Raw genomic sequence first — 20,045 nt, 5'->3', positions numbered from 1 at the left:
GCCAAGGGCCTCCTACCTGCACCAAAGCTGCTGCAGCAGCAGCGTTTTCCAGTGCCTACGGCACAGCATTACTCCCTGGTTGTTCTAATGCTGTTATTCACTGTTACTCTCGTGCTATCCATGCACCCGAGACCCCAGCTACTGTGGATGTAGTGGGCTCTTACGGGAAGTGATGGCCACCAGCAGGAGGACACCCCTTCTTCCTCCCTCATCCTACCCCTTGGTTGCAGCTTTCAGTGCACTTTATGGGGTCAGACTCTTTTCAGTGATGCCCAGTGACAGGACAAGAGGCAATGGGCAGAAATTGAAGCACAGGAAGTTCTGCCTGAACGTGAGGGGGAATTTCTTCCCTGTGAGAGTGACAGAGCACTGGAACAGGTTGCCCAAAGAGGTTGTGGAGTCTCCTTCTCTGGAGATATTCAAAACTCACCTCAACACGATCCTGTCTAACATGTTCTAGGTGACCCTGCTGGAGCAGGGGGGTTGGACCAGGTGATCTCCAGAGGTCCCTTCCAACCTCAACCATTCTGTGCGATTCTGTGGTTAGGGAACCCAGTACCATGCAGGCACCAAGCTTTCCAACCGATCAACACACAGCGCCGGCCTCTGCCCAAAGCATGCTCCAACATAAAGCGTCATCAGCAGGAACGACCATTAGGGAGTCTGAGGGTAACTTACACGGTTAGAGCTGATATATACCATCAGCTATGTGCTTCACTAACAAATCTTTGTGCACATAAACTTGTTTCAGAACCTTTGTACAACGTCAGGACAAAACTCCAGACTACCAGGAAAGAACTGAATGTGCAAGAATGGTATGGATTAGCCACTGATCGATCTGGATGCTTGATTTAGCACAGCTAGAACACTATACTACCAGACTACTAGTCTAGCTAGTCTAGCAGTGTTCTAAGAACTGCTGAATAGTATCTTTAGATAAGCTACCGCTCATCTAAAATAACAGGATGCTTTTAAACAAAACATCCTTATTCTGAAAAGTTTTTTGGAAACGTCAAGCAGATTCAAGCATTAAACTGAGTTAGATTAAACTACTACAGGACACATTCTGTATTACCCTTCACAAATTAAGTTTTAAAAAATTTTCAAAGCAAATGATATCTAGTAATGCTACAATCACTATGATAAAATTAAGCTTGTCTTGCAGATAAAAATAGCCTTATTTCTGCAGCTGATGTTAAGAGAAGCTTAAGTATTACTATATGTAATACAACACAGGCCAATTCAGGTAAGTATTACCTATTATTGTTTAGTAACTCATGGTCCTCTGAAGAACTTCATGGATTGTGCATAAATACTTTTTCCCTATAAGGCACCTACCACCATTGTAATCCCTGGGCAGCTCCAAAGAGTTACTCCTCAAAACCAGCCTCTAGCATGCTGAATTGTATAGTCTTTACATCTTCCTGCTGGGTTAGGGAGTATATCACTAACCATCTGTGAAGAATGGCCTAGTAAATGTACTGCTTTCTTATTTCTAACCTCTCCATTACATTTAAAACAAACTAACCAACTTTAAAACTAATCTGTACTTCAAGTATATTAATTCACTATTCAATGTAAACAGCTACTGTAACTGCTATAGAGGTAAAGTATTCCATATGAATCACTAGGCAAATGAATTATGCCTCCACTCCCAGAAGGAAAAGTTTTAGTATCTTTGTGACAGAGATTAGTCAGGCCTTATGTGACAAGATGAACAATGACTTACTAGGATCAACTATCGCTCTCTAAAGATCAGTGGAAACTTCTCGAAGAGGATAATCATGTATCTATTATAGATAACTTTGGAAAGTTAATTCATGAAGATTGTTCCCAAGTCCTAAACAAAATAAGATTGAGCTTTAAACAAGGAATAGATTAGTAATACATGTTTGTTCAAGTCATCTTAATAGATGTCTTTTTTCTTTGAACATCTGTTAGCAATGTACAGATTTTTTCTGACTATACATGAAAAACATATCTGACATCTCACATTTTTAAAAGAAAAACAAAAATCAACTCTATATAATCAAAAAGCCAGAACAAATCTCACACAATTGAAACTAATTGTACCATCAATTTATCCTGAGAAAACAGTGACACATTTCCACCCTTCAGTCAAAAAACATAAACCTTTAAGACAGCATTTCAGTTTGAAAAAGTTCTCATTTTCTGTTAGGCTCATTATGCTATTTATTGCTGGATTATTCCCTTCTTTTTTCTTCCATTCTCTTTATAAATAAATAAATAAAATACTTAATTAAGGTTAATGTTGGTCACCAAAAGTGAAAAAAAATTTTTTTTTGAAAATTAGATGTTTCTCTTGAGTCATCCATCATCTTTTTCAAAGCAACCTTACACCCCTGAAAGCTGAACTGGGAATGTCTTAATAAAATGTCATCGTGTCTAAAAAAATCTAAGTAGGATCTTTGCTTTGTGAATATTAAGAATTCTTTTACTGGTAATCTGGTTAATGAAAACATTCTGTTATAATTAAAAAGAAGGCCTCTAGTCACACACTGAATGCTGGCTTCTGTTTCAAAGAAGCCAATGAAGATCAGGGACTTGGTTTCCAAACACATACTGTTCACTCCTACTTTCTGGTCTACTCTAGAAAAAGTACTAATGAGATCTACCCAGCACGAAGAACTAGTGTTGGATGAAAATTTTTTGTATTTTTTCCAAAACTTAGTTCACTAAAATCAGTTATTATTCAGCGTCTCCTCAATACAACATACGAATCTTTAAAAATACATTAAAAATATGGCCCCTGCTCTGAATTTTTTGCTCATAGAAGCAAAAAGCATAAACAAACAACATAAAACACTGGAACTTAAGATCCTCTGATCTAAGTAAGTGCTCTAGTTACAAAGTTACAATTATGTTACATACTTGAGATCTTCTCCGCCCAATTTATTGAGTACATTTGAATCCTAGATTGCTACAATCTAGATCTTTGGCTACAGAGAAACGTGATCACATTTTATTTAATAAAACTCCCCACACAAATACTTTATTCACCATATTTATTTAATTAAACATTGAAAAGTTTCAACAAACAGGAAACCCACAGTGGCATTGTTAGGAAAATTCATCCAAACAGTACAAGAGTAATTTTTAAGTGTTCGTTTTGAATTAAGCACAAAATGGATTCAAACATAGTTCTGCCACATCTCTTTTGAAAGCACAGTATCATTCACCAATCCAACTTCATTAAGTCTCCTGGTGAATCTAAGTTAAATCTCCAAGTTAAAAAAATACCCAAAACAAACAGTTCCAATATTTTCTGAATTATTAAGAGACTAATCCTGATTTGACTGAACAATCATATTATTTAAATATTTCAACCAGTACAAACTATAGTTATATCAATAAATAACTGCCCAGCACTGGGCATATTTTTATGCACTAAACATACACAGGATTGGAAACTCACATACTGTTCAATAATCTGTCATGCATAGCTGGATTTATCAAAATGTAGCTGTAGTACCTTCTATTACACACAGCCCCAAAATTTCACCTAATACCAAAAAGGTTTAAAAAGTTAGATAATTCATGAGTTTTAGACTTCACTACTTAAAATAAATACATCCCAAAGGGGAAACACTCTTTCCTCTCATTCTTAATCAACCTGAGGAAAATGAGTGCTCCTCCAAAACAGGATGCTTTCTACAATTACATCTTTTTTTTAATCAGTATCTCCTTTCCTCAACTGTATGTCTCAGTTTTGTTACTATATGAAGAGACTGCTGTCATTGTATCCGATGCCTCTGTAGGGCCTACACTGAGAATAGCAAGACATGGACTCTCATATTATGACAGTTCTTCAATGCCAGTTACAAATGCATCAGTTCCATTTTTTTATCAATTGCAAAGACAATGAGAAAAGATACGTCACACAAAGCTTTTTAAAATGAGTTGTAAGTAACATTACACTTCCAGAAGAAAAATTCTCCAATATTTTGGGCTAAAAGGTTCCTCTTCATCCACCAGACTTCAAGCCAGGCAGGAGTAACTGTACAAAGTACTCTTGACAGAATGCAGGAACAAGACAGACTAACTGTGGAAAAACAATTGATTGTAAAAAGTCTCGCTTACCTGCTTTAGCTGTTAATATATGTTTAAGCTCTAGCTAGATACAAAATACAGGCTTGGCATTTCAACACAGACCACATTTATGGTAGATACAACCTGGTGCTTCACACATTCCATGTACCTGACAGCATCCTAGATTACATATTTCAAAAACACTTTCAGGATACCTTAAGTGTCTTTGATATCACACAGTTATCTGGAGTAAGAAATGTGATTTTGCTTTACATTCTCATCAACAAGGTTCTCTATCCCCATATTAAAATTATACTTTGATAGATGTAAAAAAACCTACAATGAGACAAAAAGTACCTTAGGCAAACCTAATCAATATTCACAAATTTAACATATACTAACAGTGACTCTAAATGATTTGAAATATTAAGGTGTACATTTTTTAACTAGGGGCTCAGACCTCCCAGTTAACAATAATAAAATAATAACATTAAAAAAAAAGGCAGTTGGGTCACTTGAAAAGGAACTAGATATCCAACAATCCCAGTTGATATGCTAAGTTAACCTCCAATTGTTGGAGAATGCTCCTTTCTACGCTTTTTAATATATCCTTATATGCTATAAAAGCATAAAGCACATTTTACACTTTTTTTTAATGCTCTGGTGAGTTTAACATCTCAGTGAACTTGCTGATCTTCCTTACACTGCCTACAAGAAATACATTTCCCAGCTACGACCTGTATTAGTGGTTCCCTGTTTCCGTTGCTAAGTTCAGCAACGTTGGCACATCCTTCGCTAGGTTCCTCTGGCAGCTGTTGTCCACCATGTCCCCAGCCTCCTTATCGCATCTCTTCAGTCACCCACCCACAACTAACAACTCCATGGGCAAATTCAACAGGTCTCTCTGGGAGCCAAAGGGAGATCAGGCCCCCCTCCCGCTCCTCTTCCCCAGACTCAGCCAGGTGCACACAGCAGTGGAACAGGACCCACAGCTCGAGGCTACTCCGCACCATTTCCAAGGAGCGGCTCGAGCCGCTCCCGAGCTCAGGCTCCGACTGACTCGACCACCGCCGGCCAACTCCGCACGCCCCGACACGGCTCACGCCGCCACGGCCGAGGCAGGCTGACGCCAGCCTGAGGCGGCCTTCGGGCGGGGCCCTGCCCCCAACGCCACCAGGCGTCAGCGCCGCTGCCCCCGCGCACCCACCCGGGCTCTGCCGCCGCCTCGGGCGGGGCTGAGCCGACCCCACGGCGCAGCCAGCTCCTCCCCTCACCGCTGCGGCCCCGTAACGGCCCCAGGCCCGGGCCCCACGCTGCGGCCCCGTAACGGCCCCCTGCCCCGCCCCCCTTCAGCGGCCGCGCGCAGGCGCGCGCCGCCCCCCCCGCCCCCCTCCCCCTCCCCCCTCCCCCCCCCCCCCCCCGGGGCCCGGCGCGCCCGCGCATGCGCCCGCGCAGCCCTGAACTGCCGCCGCCGCGCCGCGGCCCGCCCCGCGCCTTTCTCTCCCGGCCCCAAGATGGCGGAGTACGACTTGACCACCAAAATCGCGCACTTCTTGGACCGCCACCTGGTCTTCCCCCTGCTCGAGTTCCTCTCCGTCAAGGAGGTACGCGGCCGGCCCGCCGCCGAGGGGGAGCGGCAGGCGGTGCCGCCGGCCGGTTCCCTTCGCGGGGCCGCGGCCGCCGGGCTGGGCCCGGCCTGGCCCGGCCGCCAGGGCGCTCGGCGCTCGCTGCCCGCGGCGCGGGGCGCGGGGGGCGGCGGCGCGCGCCTGCGTGCGCTCCTCTGCCGCTCCTCTGCCGCTCCTCGCGCCGGCCCCGGTTCCGCTCCGGGCGCGGCGCGGGGGGCGGGAGGGGAGCCCGCCCGGGCGCCCGCGGCGGGCTGAGCACGCTGCCGGCCGCCGCGGCGACCCTGGCGCGGCGGTGGGAGCGCTCGCGTCAGCGGAGGCCTCGCCGCTCGCCGGCTCTGACGGAGCGCTGCCGTCATGGCGACGCTCCCCGCGGTCGCGCGCCGGGCCGGCGCCGGCGCCCCCCTGGGAGGGGGGGAAGCGTCTCTCCTCCTTAACTGCATTAGCAAAAATTAAAGAGAACCCAAGTAGCGAAGTGAAGGCTTCAATTAAAGTTGGTGAGGGTTTAGGTCATCCGAATCATCCATTTGTGCCATTTTAAAATGAATGGAAACAAAATTGGAATCCTTGAGTTTCGAAATAAATATTATTGTAGGTTTCAGGATCAAGCCTGCATACAGTGGAACAGCTTAAGCTACTGTGTTTTTGTATTTTGTGAATAGCTGTTGCTTGATGTCTGTTGCCTTAGGGGTGTTGGTTTTTTGTATTTTGGAATTTGCTTTAGACCCAGTTGAAGTTAACTAGACTCGGTTATTTTTGCTAGGCTTCCCTTGAACAAAATGGCATTCGAAGCCAAGTTAATCTCTTGTGGATTTTTCATCTGATGTCTGTAACTCTGATGCAATGAGTTGTAATACAGCCTCCAGGCAGATGCTGTTTGGGGGTATACATAAGTTTAGGTGCCCACCTACATCCTGAAGATGTAGCAGCAGTATACAACTGATAGCTAAATTCTGAGGTAGGAATTTTAAAAACACCAGACAATCTAAAAGCTAAATTAAATTTGCTTTTATGTCGTAGATCTAGTAACATATTTCACATTAATTTGTGTTAAATGGTAATTTTGACCTGGATATCTTTCCTGAGATCCACTTTAAATTATTTGGTGAGTCTCTACTGTTTAACATGCTATTTCTTGAAAAATATTTACTGAAATTCACCTGTGGATTATATCTGTTTAAGTTCTGGGCTTAGAACTGCAAAACCAGGTCAAAATGTTCATGTTGAATTTTTCTTCATGAATCAATATCTGTTCTGGCCCATTAAGTAACTGGCTTTCATTAGGAGAAGTCATCTAGAATGCTGTTTCTCTTCTAGTTATCTCTAGAAGTTTAGGTATTCATAAATAGTAATAATAATATTCATGATGTCAAGACTGGGAATGCTGACAGGCTGTATGCAAGCGACAGAAGCTGTGAGACATTCTGAAAAGCTATGAGATTTGATATTTAAATAACTTGACAAAATTTATAAATAAATTATACTACAAGGGTAAATACTTATTTTAATTGGAGATCATTTCATTGTATCCAAAGAAATCTGTTAATTCTTGGTTTTTAGATATACAATGAGAAAGAGCTACTCCAAGGAAAACTGGATCTTCTTAGCGATACCAACATGGTGGATTTTGCCATGGATGTGTACAAAAATCTTTATTCCGATGAAATCCCTCATGGTAAGCTGCTTCTTTAAAAGTGAAATAATTGCAAATTTTAAACCTTCTGTATATAAAATAATAAACAGCTAGTAGTAATTTGCATGTTGCCCTTGAAAACTAGAATCCTGTTTAGTAACTTTGACCTTAAGAAAAAGATGCGTGTTACTGAAACAAACAGTCTTTCCTAATCCTGGAAAATGTGGACTTTGTCTTTTGCAAGCTTAGACTTTGAGTGATCTGTGAAGTACTTCAATGTAGTCTTGGTCATTCCAAGCACTTCGGTGGTAGAGCCTAATAGAGTTAAACCTGATATTTTTTTTTTCGCAGCTGTAAAATTAAACAGTATTGAGCAATAGTTTGGGTTCAGTTTAACTTTTTCTTTAAAGGTATACACTGTATGAAGACTGGATTTCTGTTATAAGTAATTTCATGAATTTGTCTGTCTGTGGCTGATATTTTAGATTTTGAGGAAATACGTCACTGTTGTGTGTGAAAGTGCATGTGTTACCCACCTTTGCCAACAGGCAAATTACTCGTTCTTTAGGGGAAGAAATTCCGAATTAAATTGTAGAAGCACATGAAAAATTAACCTCCTCTTGTATTTTCTGTGGTTTTTTGGGGGAGCTTTCATAGTTACTTTTGTAATTTTTTTTTTCGTATGTCACTTGGGAAAAGCAGAGAAATAGAATATCTTTTTTCGTTAATTTCTGTCTTTCGTAGTTTTGTTTTTTCAGTTGTGTTTGGGTTTCTCCTTCCTTCTCGCTTCCTCTCTCCTCTCCTCCCCTCCCCTCCAAGCCTTTTTTGTTTGTTTATTCTATGAAGTACCTCATATTTCACTAAGCTGTAGCGGGACAACAGTCTGGTTTAGCTGCAGTTTAGGAAGAAGAGACTTGGATGCTATTGCCTAGTCAGGTACAAAATCCAGCTACTGTTCTTCTGCCTCTCAATCTTATTCTGTTCAGGTTCTTTAAATGGAAAAGGTGGTGATTAGTCCCTTTGGAAATATATGAATAGAACTGATAGAGTTTTAGGTGTTGAATCCAACATTTTGACCAAATTTACAATATCCTAGCATAGATATTGTTTGTATGGATGTATGTGTAATGATGCATAAGACTAGCGACATGGTTCAACAATGTCAAATTAACTTAAGCAGACATAACACTTTATTGAATCAGTAGTTCAGGGTGCTTTTCAGTGTTTTGTGAAGAGGTCTTCACTTACTATGAGAGCTTTCTGATATGTGTCATTTCATGCATCAACACTTACCAAGATGGTATGGACAGGGTATTTTTTTATCTGAAGAATTACTGACTTCATTACAATTTCCTACTAAACTATGTTTTTAAATCTTATTGTTGTAACTATTCACAACTAAGTTGACTTATACTGCTATGTTCTGAAATGTCTGTGTACAACATATCCTTGCTTTTGTCTTGTATTCAGTAAGATCAACTTACAATTCTAGAGCGAGGAGATGTCACAGAAAAACATTTTTGTACTCTTAGTAAGTTAACTGGGTGGTTTTGCTTTCGTTTGTTCCCCTTTCTCTTTTATAATCTCAAGATTCTTCTGAAGTTGGAGATAATTTCTCCTTACTGGAATACTTCTTATCAGGCAAGTCATTATCAGATTTAGACTGGGTCACCATTATGGTGTTCATTCACTTTGGACCTCCTTACAAATACATGCATAGTCATAATCACTGAAGAAATGTCAAATAGATTCACTGTGGCATTGAATGCCCTGGTGTGCAGCTTGCTTTCTTCCTTTTTTTGCATACTGGTCTCTCCTGGGATTTAGTCTTGGGTTGTCTGAATCCGTAAATTTCTTTGCTCACACAGCCAATTTCAAGCTGCTACCCTTCTGATTATTTTAGGCTTTTCAGAGTCTTTAAAGTATTTGCTTTATTGCATGCGGTAGCACTGGGTGGAAAAGTTTGAATATGTGTAAAGTAGTCCTAAGCATGCATAAAATAGTCCTAAACCTTTAAGTTCTATTTCTTCTGATTTCCAAAAAAAGACTTTAATGATCTAATTCAACACACACAATATTTAAAATAATGATTTTGCAGATTGAGCTGCATATAAATTATTTTATTCCTCTCAACTTTCAAGTGAGTATTCTAAACATAAGCTTTTAGGAACTTGTCAGTTAAAGGAAAATTAGTCTTAGCATTATCATACCATTACGTTTATTTATTTATTTATTTATTTTAACTTTTCCAAGTTGATCTAGAATAAGCAAACTTACCTAAAGGACCATTCTTCCCTCTGTATAGAGAGGGTATCTTCAGGCTTTTACTGACTCTGTTGTAGCTATCTGCGCTTCAGTGGCTTGATTAGAACTGCATTGCGGATAAAGGGACCAAATTACAGAAACTTGAATCAGTTAAGGTGTTATAAGATACCTCTATTTTTGTAACTTGACTGAGATGAGAAGACAAACTAGATAGGAACTGAGAAGACATGGAGTTGAATTGTGTTATCAGCATCAGATTACTGCAGTTGATCTCCTTTAAAAATTTTAAGCATTAAATTAATTTTGTTTGTTTTGTTTAGCTTTGCGTGAAAAGAGAACTACTGTTGTTGCACAGCTGAAACAGCTTCAGGCAGAAACTGAACCTATTGTCAAGATGTTTGAAGATCCAGAGACTACAAGGCAAATGCAGTCCACTAGGTAATTCTTTAATGTAACAACTTTCCTGAGGAGATTTGTTGGTACCTCTTGGATGGTTAGGGTAGGAATGTTCCCTGTGTAGCAACTGCAAAGATAGGCATTTTTATTTCCGGCTAGTATTTAAGTAGTGCTTGTGGTAACATGATTGAAATGACCAATTACTCTTTTCTGTGCAGTACATAAGGTTTCTCTTTCCTCTTAATATTTAGCTGAACCAGCTGGGGGCAGATGACATTCACTTAGTCATTCAGTGCTATCAAATTGCAGCCAAAGATGAGTTTTGGAGGGAATAGGGGATGAAACAATTCAGACCCCCTTTTCTAGGAGGTTTCCCCTTTCCTTCGACAGAGGATTATGGAATGTTGTCATTCTTACTCTGGGAGGCCTGGTGGATGTGCATCCTTTCAGCCTCCTAAGGTATTTCTCTCAGGAGTCCTGTCCATTGCTATGTCCTGTTTTCCTCCTCACCTCAGTCTCCCCCTTCCAAACAGGCCAACTTATTGCTGAAAGGTACTGCTTATAATCACCTTTTTAAGGAACAGTGCCAGACTTTAAGGATTTTAGTTGGAGGTCAGTCCTCTGGGCCGAGACTTTGATAATTCTAGAAATCATGGAATAATTCAGATCTGAAAGAAATTCTGGGAAGGAGGTCAAACTCCGTAGTCGAAGCGGGGTTACCTCTCATCAAGTTGCAGGGGCCTTTGTGTGGTTGAGTTCGGAATATATCCGAGGATGGAGATTTCATAGCCTCTCTTGGCAAGCTGTTCCAGGGCATGGTCACCCTCTCTGTGAGAAAACTGGAATTTTCCTTACTGCGCCTGTGGACTTAGGATGCCAAAACTGAAGATTATGAGCATCTATAGTATTAGACTCAAAATATTTTTTGAAATATGCCACACAAAACCGTTAGCTTTGCAAATCAAGGAAGATATGTGATTTCTCCTCACTTTGCTTCTGAGGGTAAATAAAGTGGAATGAGTCTGTCTAAACCTTAGGTCTATGAAGGTTTTTTTGTATGGTTAAGCCTAAATCAGTCAGCTGTAGCAACTGAAGAAGTAGTTGTGCCAGTTCAACAGAGATGAAAAAATACTCATTTAAAGTTACTGCTTGTTATCGCTACATTGGAAATGCTTGTTATCTGATCACTGTTGTAATTATGTGTCAAACATTCTCTGAAAAAATAACTAGATAAATTCCTTATTCAGCCTAATCTACTTTAAGATTTCAGATAGTGTGTATCACATCAGAGGTCCCTCAGGAGCATACATGACTCCGCTTGAATTTGAAGGTAAAGCCTTTATTTAGGTTTATTGTTGGCAAGCTCTAAGAAACTGCAAAGGCAAAGTTGGTGGTTGTCTCTTGTCTTAAAAGATCATTTAGATTACTTTGACTAATGGTCTCTCTGAAGGTATCAATATTTTTCAAATTCTAGTGTTCAGACTGGAGTCAGTGCAGACCTCACCCTCTCACCCTTTTTTTGCCTTCTCTTCCTCCTCAAACTTGCTCAGAAATCTGATCATCCTTTTGGTATATGTAGATAACAGTACATGTTTTATCTCTACTCTACACATGGTTTGCAGAATTTGTTGTAATCTAACCTAGAATGCAGTTGATGCAGAAAGGTGATGTACAGCGCGTTGGGTCTTGGTGCATATGTGAAACAACATTTCAATGGAAATAATGAAATTCATCAGTTTTTCAGCATTTCAGAAAAATAACTTTCTCTCTTCTGTAATCAACTAAAAGTACTTAAGCTTCTACTGCAGAAAACATTGTCAGGTAAAGTAAGCCACTATTATATCAGACTTCTGCATGGATATTCATGTCATATAAATCCTTTCCTTAATAGAAAAGATTGTTTGCCTGTGACCTGAGTGAGTATTCAATGCCAGGAGCCTTTGAAAGTATAGCTTTGAAAGGGAAAGTTAGCTGCATCTAAATTATCTGGGACAATATTAAATTTCAGAAAAGATATTCCCCGATGTTATGTATTTCTTCAGACCTAACTGAACTTCTCACTCTATATGTAGAGATCTTCTTCAGTTTTAGCATTGCCTCTAGTGAACTGTTAAAACAATTTTGTTGCATAAAAATCTTGTTGCGATTTCAAGTACATGCATTTCTTGGAGAAATATTCTGTTATGTGATCTTTAGTTCAAAGAAGTTGGTCAGCAGTACAGATTTCAGAGCATAAATACTCTTCTAGAAGAAAGAGATAATGTTCAAAAAACATTTGAAATATAACCTGCCTAATTCTATGAAACACTAATCCTGTCTTCATATGCAAGAAGTTTTGTTTCACAACTGGTATATCTATTTCACTCTTAAAATAGCTGGAAGTTTTACTGCTTACAAATCTGTTATTGTTGTTTTTTATTAGTTTAACAAAATTTCTAATCCAAATTGTTGGGATTCCACAGTAAGGGAGAGAATCAGATTGAGCTGAAAGCTATCAATTTACCTAGACTGGAAGAACATGCTTTAGAAAAGTAGATAACTAGCTTTTTGATTCTTTGACTTTCTGCTGGTGATTTGGATCTCTTTGTATCAAATTAAGGGATGTATATTATCAGACCTTGAGATTATGATTAATCCTTCACAGTGCTGTTTAGAAGATCAAAGTCTGATTGAGATATAGCAGAAGATGGTGTGTGAAAGAGATTTTGCAGGTGGAGGTTCTTTCAAGAATAAGCCGAAGTATGGGTTTTTTTGGTCTCCCCCCACCATGTAGCTGTTGGAGAAAGGCAATAAGACTTCAAAAAATTATAGAGGAAGAGTCAGTATCCATCAATCTTGAAGTTATATTCGGCTGGAAAAAACTCATGAGATTCTTTCATTGCTTCCAAGAGTATTCCTAAGGACTGTCATTCTTAGCTACCTTGGCAATGTGCTGTTCTGCTGTATAATCTTGACCTATATGCAATAATTTCTAATTAAATAACCTTTCAGCTGTGCAGTCAGTTGATTTCCCTGTGCTCTCTGAAAGTGTCTTCTGCGTGAACTTCCACTACAACTTTGTCTCAGGAGGAATTTATAGTTTGACACTCTTTTCTTCAGTTATGTCTTAGGTACATGTTCTGTCAAACATGGTAGTTCTCTGAATTGCCCAGGTCTTCCTTTCCTGGATTTCTGTAGACTTCTTTAAGTATGAGAAGCATTACTGTTGTCCTGCTTCTTGAATGAAACATTCTACAGAAGTAAAAGTGCACAAATCAAATAGGTAGTTACTGTCTGTAAGTTCAAAGATTACTTAACACTAATTGAGGCTGCAGGTTTTTTAGGTAGCACAGTTACACATATCTTATAAAGTGTTTTAAAGAATATGGATCTATTTTTATAAATAAATTCAGCTTCAGATGCATGGCTTCCTAGAAGGGTGTTTATAGAAATGGAATGGCACTTTTGATTTGCACAAAAAATTCAACTTGCTGTTAAATGTGGAAAGAATCTCCTTTTACTGTCTCATGATGTAGTTGGCCTTAAGCTTTGGTTGGAGGGTAGCCCCTTGGTGGCTCACTTTGAGTCAGGATGGCAGGAACAGCTGACAGATGTCAGATTCTTTACTTCATGGCAGTGGCAGGGAGAGGACTGAGGAGAAATATCTTGCATATAGAATTGCATTTATTGACCCTGTACATCATTTCTAGAAGACTTCATGGTATTTGCAGAGCTTTTTCTAGCTTTTTGTTTTCATTTTTTCTTTTGTTTGGTAAGGTAATAGAAACATCCATCTAGGATATCCTCCTCTTAAGGCAAGATTCTTCTGCAAATAGTGTGAATTGGCTCTTATTTTCTAAGCCTAGAAATACTTCTGTTATGAAGCGTTCTTTCTTAGCAATGACTATAAATATAAATGACTATAAATATAAATCAATTGTTGTGGGATAGCTTCCTTTCAGCAACGTGGCCTATTATATGGTGCTGGTAATACCATAATCATGCTGCTTAAAAATGTGAATGCTTTCCTTTGTCTAAGAACTCTTAAGAGCTACCTGTTTTTTTTTGTCTAAAATTTTACTCTATTTGGTATATGGAAAAGATTCTCTGCCCTGCTTTGTTTACAAGGCCATCATGACATTAAGAGCATGAAGATAGAATTCTATGATCTGCTAGGAAAAAAATTATTTCTTACAAAGAACAGTTAGCATGCAAGTTTTAAGAATTAGTCTGCAATTGAACAGTGTTCATCAAATGTTGTTTCAGAGGTTATTCTGGAGAATTAGACTAAGCCTTTGCATCTGTCCCGCATAATTGATCATAAAGAGAATGTTCAGAAGAGATGAAGTGGAGAGTAGTTATGAGTAGAGAGTCATACAGGGGTAAAGATTAAAAGATGTGGTATGTAATATTAACTCTTTAGAGCAAAAGGTAAAATCAGTGTAAAATAGAAAAAAAGTTATGAATTCTCTTGGTTCTGTATTGTAGGAAGATGGTAAATTAAATCAAAGTTCCAGATTTCAAATATAACAGCATTTTGAAAATGTTTTCATTCAGCTGCAGTATTTGTTCACAAAGGATGGGCATTTGAGTTTGAGTGGAATTATCTTTCCATTGAAAAGAGTATACTAAAATTTCCCTGTAAGGGCTGATTGAGATCCACTGCAGATGCTGAATAACAAATTATTCACTAAATATTGCTAAAAATACTAAAAGTTGTCTAAAATCTGATAGAGGGGACAGAGTGTCTCCTCAGCAAGTTTGCTGATGATCCCAAGCTGGGAGGAGTGGCTGACACACCTGAGGGCTGTGCTGCCATTCAGAGAGACCTGGGCAGGCTGGAGAGCTGGTCGGAAAGGAACCTCCTGAGGTTCAACAAGGGCAAGTGGAGGGTCCTGCACCTAGGGAAATATAACCCTAGGCACCAGTACAAGCTGGGGGCTGACCTTCTGGAGAGCAGCTCTGCAGAGGAAGACCTCAGAGTGCTGGTGGGTGACAAGTTGACAATGAGCCAGCAATGTGCCCTTGTGGCCAAGAAGGCCAATGGTGTCCTGGGGTGCATTAGCAAGAGTGTTGCCAGCAGATGGAGGGAGGTGATCCTGCCCCTCTCCTCAGCCCTGGGGAGGGCTCATTTCGAGTTCTGTGTCCAGTTGCGGGCTCCCCAGTCCAAGAGAGACATGAAGCTACTGGAGAGAGTCCAGCGTAGGGCTGCAAAGATGATCAGAGGGCTGGAGCACCTGCCCTCTGAGGAACGGCTGCGAGAGTTGGGCCTGTTCAGCCTGGGGAAGAGAAGACTGAGGGGGGATCTGATCAATGTGTACAAGTACCTGAAGGGAGGGTTTCAGGGGGAATGGGGACAAACTCTTTTCAGTTGTCCCATGTGACAGGACAAGAGGCAGTGGGCAGAAACTGAAATACAGGAAGCTCCGCCTGACTGTGAGGGGGAATTTCTTCCCTGTGAGAGTGACGGAGCACTGGCACAGGTTGCCCAGAGAGGTGGTGGAGTCTCCTTCTCTGGAGATCTTCAAGGCCTACCTGGATGCAACCCTGTCTACCATGCTGTAGGTGACCCTGCTGAGCAGGGAGGTTGGATCTCTAGAGGTACCTTCTGACCTTACTGATTCTGTGATTCTAGTTGACATTCTCTCTAAGTGTTAGCATTAGTGAGAGGCTTCTTGACTGTGGATTATCTCTGGTTTGCCTACTGGAAACTTTAACTTTCCTTTGATCAAGATAATACCTGTTGCCTTTTTATTGTCCACTTTGAATAAAGAAATTTCAGAAGTGTAATTGCATGTATAAACTAATAATGTAGAACTTACACAAATAAGAACAATAAATCATCCCAGTATTCTGTAGCTATTTACTGTGGTAGAGATATGCTTGCTAACTAGTCTATCCCAATGTTAGTAGTGGGATAAGTTTCCTTTTTAATTCTGTTTGGCTTTTTTAGTCTTGGCAGACAGTCCCTGTCTGTTATCTAATTCAAACTGTTTGGCTTGAGTAATTGCTGTGGAATTAGAATGCGAGAGTGGGAAGAACTCTAAACTAGAACTTAGCTTTCATAGTCAAAATGTTAAGAATGCTGCCAAATTTAACTCTCCCTCCCCTGCCTCGCTCTTAATTCCGGCTATTGTTGCAGACACCACTCTTTAATTATATTGACTTTAGCAAATTTTGAAACTTTTTATTAAGTTCATGACACTTTGTGAGCTGGTTCACTATTTCTGTAGTTGCTTGCACTGAAAAAGTGGAAAAATGTATTTTCTTTCCATTTGCTATTTGGCAAGATAATTTTTTGTTTTAACAACTCAAGATTGTGTTGTGTAGTAAGTGGTGACAATCAGTTTGTTTTGTAAAAACAGCTGTTCTTATCTTTTGTTTCTTACCTTTTTATTATAGGGACGGTCGAATGCTGTTTGACTACTTGGCTGAGAAGCATGGTGTAAGTATTGTTTAATCTGTTTGAATGCAATTCTAAACACCTCCATCCAAACTCTCCCACAACCAACAGTTCTGCAGAATTAGGTACTGACATTTTGGCCTATCTTGTTTGAGTGTAGCTAATAGGCAGAATTCCAAATGCTTGAGTATTTTATTTGCATGTCTTTGAACGTGCATATCTTACACAAAAATGAAGCTGGAGCTTAATGTTGGTATACTTGCAACTAAAAAAAATTTGCTTAATTTCATTATGCAGAATTTCATCTCCCCACTCCGTCCAGTATTAGTATAATTACTAATTCAGTGGCATGGCTTAAATGTAAAATGTCTCTTTTCTGTCTTTTGTGTTTATAACATCTTCCAAATAATCTGAAGAGTTTTGAAAGATTATTTACATGTCTGTTATAAATCTTTACTATTAAAAATGGTCCTATAACAGCCTGTAGCATTTTCTTTCCTTAATGAAGAAAACCTTTTTTGTTTTACCTTTCAGTTTAGGCAGGAGTACCTAGATACACTCTACAGATATGCAAAATTCCAGTATGAATGTGGTAATTACTCAGGAGCTGCAGAATATCTCTACTTTTTTAGAGTTTTGGTAAGTATTTTTCATGAAATATTTAGACCATTTTAGTTATCTGTAGTAAAATACAATATTTACAAGCTTTTTTTTAAGACATCTATTCTGCACTAAGGAAGTCTTGAAAAGATTTTCAAATTTAAAATTAATTATTGCCGCTAACTGTTGTCCAGCAATTATGTTGTTTTCATGCTGAACTGAGAGCTGCTCTTTAACCACAAGACTTACAAGTTTAGATTTTAATTATGGAATATTTCTTGTTTACCACTTTAAACATACCTTGAAAAGAATATTAAAAATAACAGCAAAATGAGTACTTGTTTTTGTGTGCAGGCATCACTAACGGTAGTGAAAAGCTTGCGTGTAGACTGAAGGTACAGGTAGTAATGTTGAACTACTACCTTATCTGAACTCTCATCTGTCTTCTCTTGAATTTTGTGAGGGATGTAAGACTAAAAGTCATCTAGCTGGGAAATGTAAACAGCTTAAATGAGAATTGTAGAACTAGATCTGTGATCTCTTAATTAACTGTTCTCATGTTGTTGTAATTCATATCATTGTGAATGGTGGGAGTGAATTTTGAGAATGAAGATTTAGTGTCTTCTAAGAATTTCAGCACAGTGAATTTATTGTTGGTGGTCAGTGAGTGTGCCATTTTACTAACAAATGGAAATTTAAGGTAACTGCTTGAAAATCCAAACACTGTAGTTAGAACAGCTGTGGTATCTGAAGGCAGTTACTGTGAATAGTAATATTGTGAGCTGTAATGACATGATTTAGAAGCAAGGTTGTGCACGTCAACCTCCTTAAATAAAATACCCTGCTAAATTGGCATCTTGGTTTTCTGGAAGGTAATGACTTCTAAACCATGTATCTTAAAGATACGTGAAATAATTGCTGAAAATAATCTATAGTGATTTGCATTTTGAAGATTGTTTTGTGCTGTCTGCTTCCTAGTTCCATCTAAAAATATGCTAAATCTCATGAAAAGCTCCTAAAGTAAAGAACAGTAATTCTTATATATAACGAAGAAGTGTGGAAAGAATCATTAATTTTTTTGAAGTGTTCTAAGTAGAAATTAGTTGAATTCTTGGTCTAAGCATTAATGATAAAGCTGTGTTCTATATGACTTTATTATATGTACATTTCACATTCTGAGAAAGAAACTAAAATTCTATTTCTCTAAGCTTGTGGATAACTGTCCTTAATTCTTTGTGCTTTAATTTTAGCTTAGCATAATGTTCTTACATGTCAAATAAATTTAATTTCTAAAAGTGAAGTGCTGGTTTTGGTCCTTGTAGCTTGATATAAGACTTTTTTTTACCACTTCTGATGGGAGAAGATTTGTTTAAAGTTGTGTGGTGAAACATAATCTATGAAGAGAACTATTCTGAGAATAGAATTTGATACTATGAATGACCTAGTGTAATTCATTCCTGTATAAAACTAGCATTGCTTGACCTTACAATTACCACTCCAGGAAATGGCATTCATGACTGCGAAGTTGTAGTTTTACAGGACACTCCTCTAAGAAGTATGCTTTAGTCACAGCATTTGCCAAAAGAACTTTGAGGGTTATCCTGTGTGATGTGGTTACTTACTGTCACCAGTTTTCTGAGAACCTGCTTTGTAAGAAATGTCTATTAATAGTTCACAAGCATTCTTACATGGTTTCAAAAAAGTGGAACAAAAGTATCATCTGGTGCTCAGTCATTTCATCCTTTTCTGTTGTTTAACTTAGGAATCTGCAGTATGTGTGGAGCTTTGTCTTGCTTCTGACAAGATTTTCTAGTTGCAATGCTGCTTGCCCTTTGTCTAAATTGATTTTGAAAAAAAATAGTATTACATCATTTGGAAAGGTAAAACCATGCAAGTCTGGCATGATGTAAAGTTAAGTAGTTCCAGATTTTTTTTTTTCCTTTTTTGGTGGATAAAAAGTATGACTTTGCTGTTGTTTGAAAACAGGTTCCAGCAACAGATAGAAATGCTTTGAGTTCTCTTTGGGGAAAACTGGCATCTGAAATCTTGATGCAGAATTGGGATGCAGCCATGGAAGATCTCACAAGATTAAAGGAGACAATAGATAATAATGTAAGTAAAAAGGCTTGATCATATACTAAGATAAGAAGTTAGAGGGCCTTGTGGAGTTGTCTTTATGAAGCACTCTCTTAGGAGCAGTTTATCACACTCTTGTACTAGCAGACTTGTGTATTTCTTAAATGTTAGTGGGAAAGTAGAAGGATGCTCAAGAAGTAATGGTGAGGAAATACTGATATCTTTCATCTTTCAAATGATATTCTTCCCTTTATCTTGTTTGAAATAGTTATATATATTTGTTTATTGGAAATATCTGTAAAAAATGAACCTCCCTCAAGAATAAGTTTGGGAGCAAGGTATTATTGTGTGAAAATGACTGCAAATTGTTAGTGAATATACACCTTCAGTACAGCTTTCAGTAGCTTACAGTTAATCAGTGCTGTGACAGAACATACAGGTTTTAGTTTTGCAACAGTTTAAACCATTCTGAAGGGTGCACTTTGGAAGCAGCTGAGCTTGTCAGAGGACATGTTTCCTTACTCTGCTCTTCTTTCCTGTAGGCTCTACGAATTATCTTGTTCTTTTTTGATCTGTTTTAATTTGGTAAAGTATCTTTATTAAGTTAATTTAGTAAGCTTAACTTAAAAAGATGTCTTGGTTGCTTTTCTGCTTATATTAGGGGGTTGGTGACTTGCAGAGGTTTCTTGCAAGAACCAGACCTTGATGTGGTATCATTCCATCCCAAAGGAGATGAAGGGGGGGGGGAAAACCAATGAGTTTTTATTCATTTCATGAGTTTCAATTTAGCTTTCTCACTAGCTCCTCCTAGTTTCAGATGAGTACCAGGAAAATGAAGGAAAAGTGTGGGTCTGCAAGTACTAATTTAGAGCTACTTAAGATATTGAGGAACTCGGCCTTACAGTTTTACTGTCTGCTCATGAGACTTCAGTGGCCATATCTGAAATAGTTTAGGAGAGTTTTACTCTCTTAAATTTGTCTCGTGCAAGCGAGGAGCTGGTGCACCTCCTCGCCTCATTTT

The 20,045-nt window shown here is 39.0% G+C and overlaps 1 protein-coding gene and 1 long non-coding RNA gene across 2 annotated transcripts in view; one reads left to right on the top strand and one right to left on the bottom strand.

The window, feature by feature from the left end:
* Positions 1-3,012: 3,012 nt before the first annotated feature.
* Positions 3,013-5,234, bottom strand: LOC134136490 (uncharacterized). Its single transcript, XR_009957510.1, has 2 exons — positions 5,061-5,234; positions 3,013-4,063 (listed from the first exon to the last, which is right to left on the bottom strand). It is a non-coding gene; the product is annotated as an uncharacterized LOC134136490 (long non-coding RNA).
* Positions 5,235-5,529: 295 nt separating this feature from the next.
* EIF3E (eukaryotic translation initiation factor 3 subunit E) overlaps positions 5,530-20,045 on the top strand; it is a 29,599-nt gene continuing 15,083 nt past the window's right edge. The window contains exons 1-6 of the mRNA XM_062570551.1: positions 5,530-5,654; positions 7,233-7,347; positions 9,891-10,008; positions 16,348-16,390; positions 16,883-16,987; positions 18,935-19,060. Of these exons, the coding sequence (XP_062426535.1) occupies positions 5,565-5,654; positions 7,233-7,347; positions 9,891-10,008; positions 16,348-16,390; positions 16,883-16,987; positions 18,935-19,060 (597 nt within the window). The 5' untranslated portion in view covers positions 5,530-5,564. The remainder of the gene's footprint in view (positions 5,655-7,232; positions 7,348-9,890; positions 10,009-16,347; positions 16,391-16,882; positions 16,988-18,934; positions 19,061-20,045) is intronic.

This window comes from Rhea pennata, chromosome 2 (genome assembly GCF_028389875.1).
Source record: "Rhea pennata isolate bPtePen1 chromosome 2, bPtePen1.pri, whole genome shotgun sequence".
NCBI classification, from domain to species: Eukaryota; Metazoa; Chordata; class Aves; order Rheiformes; family Rheidae; genus Rhea; species Rhea pennata.
This window is presented reverse-complemented; position numbering and strand designations above follow the sequence as displayed.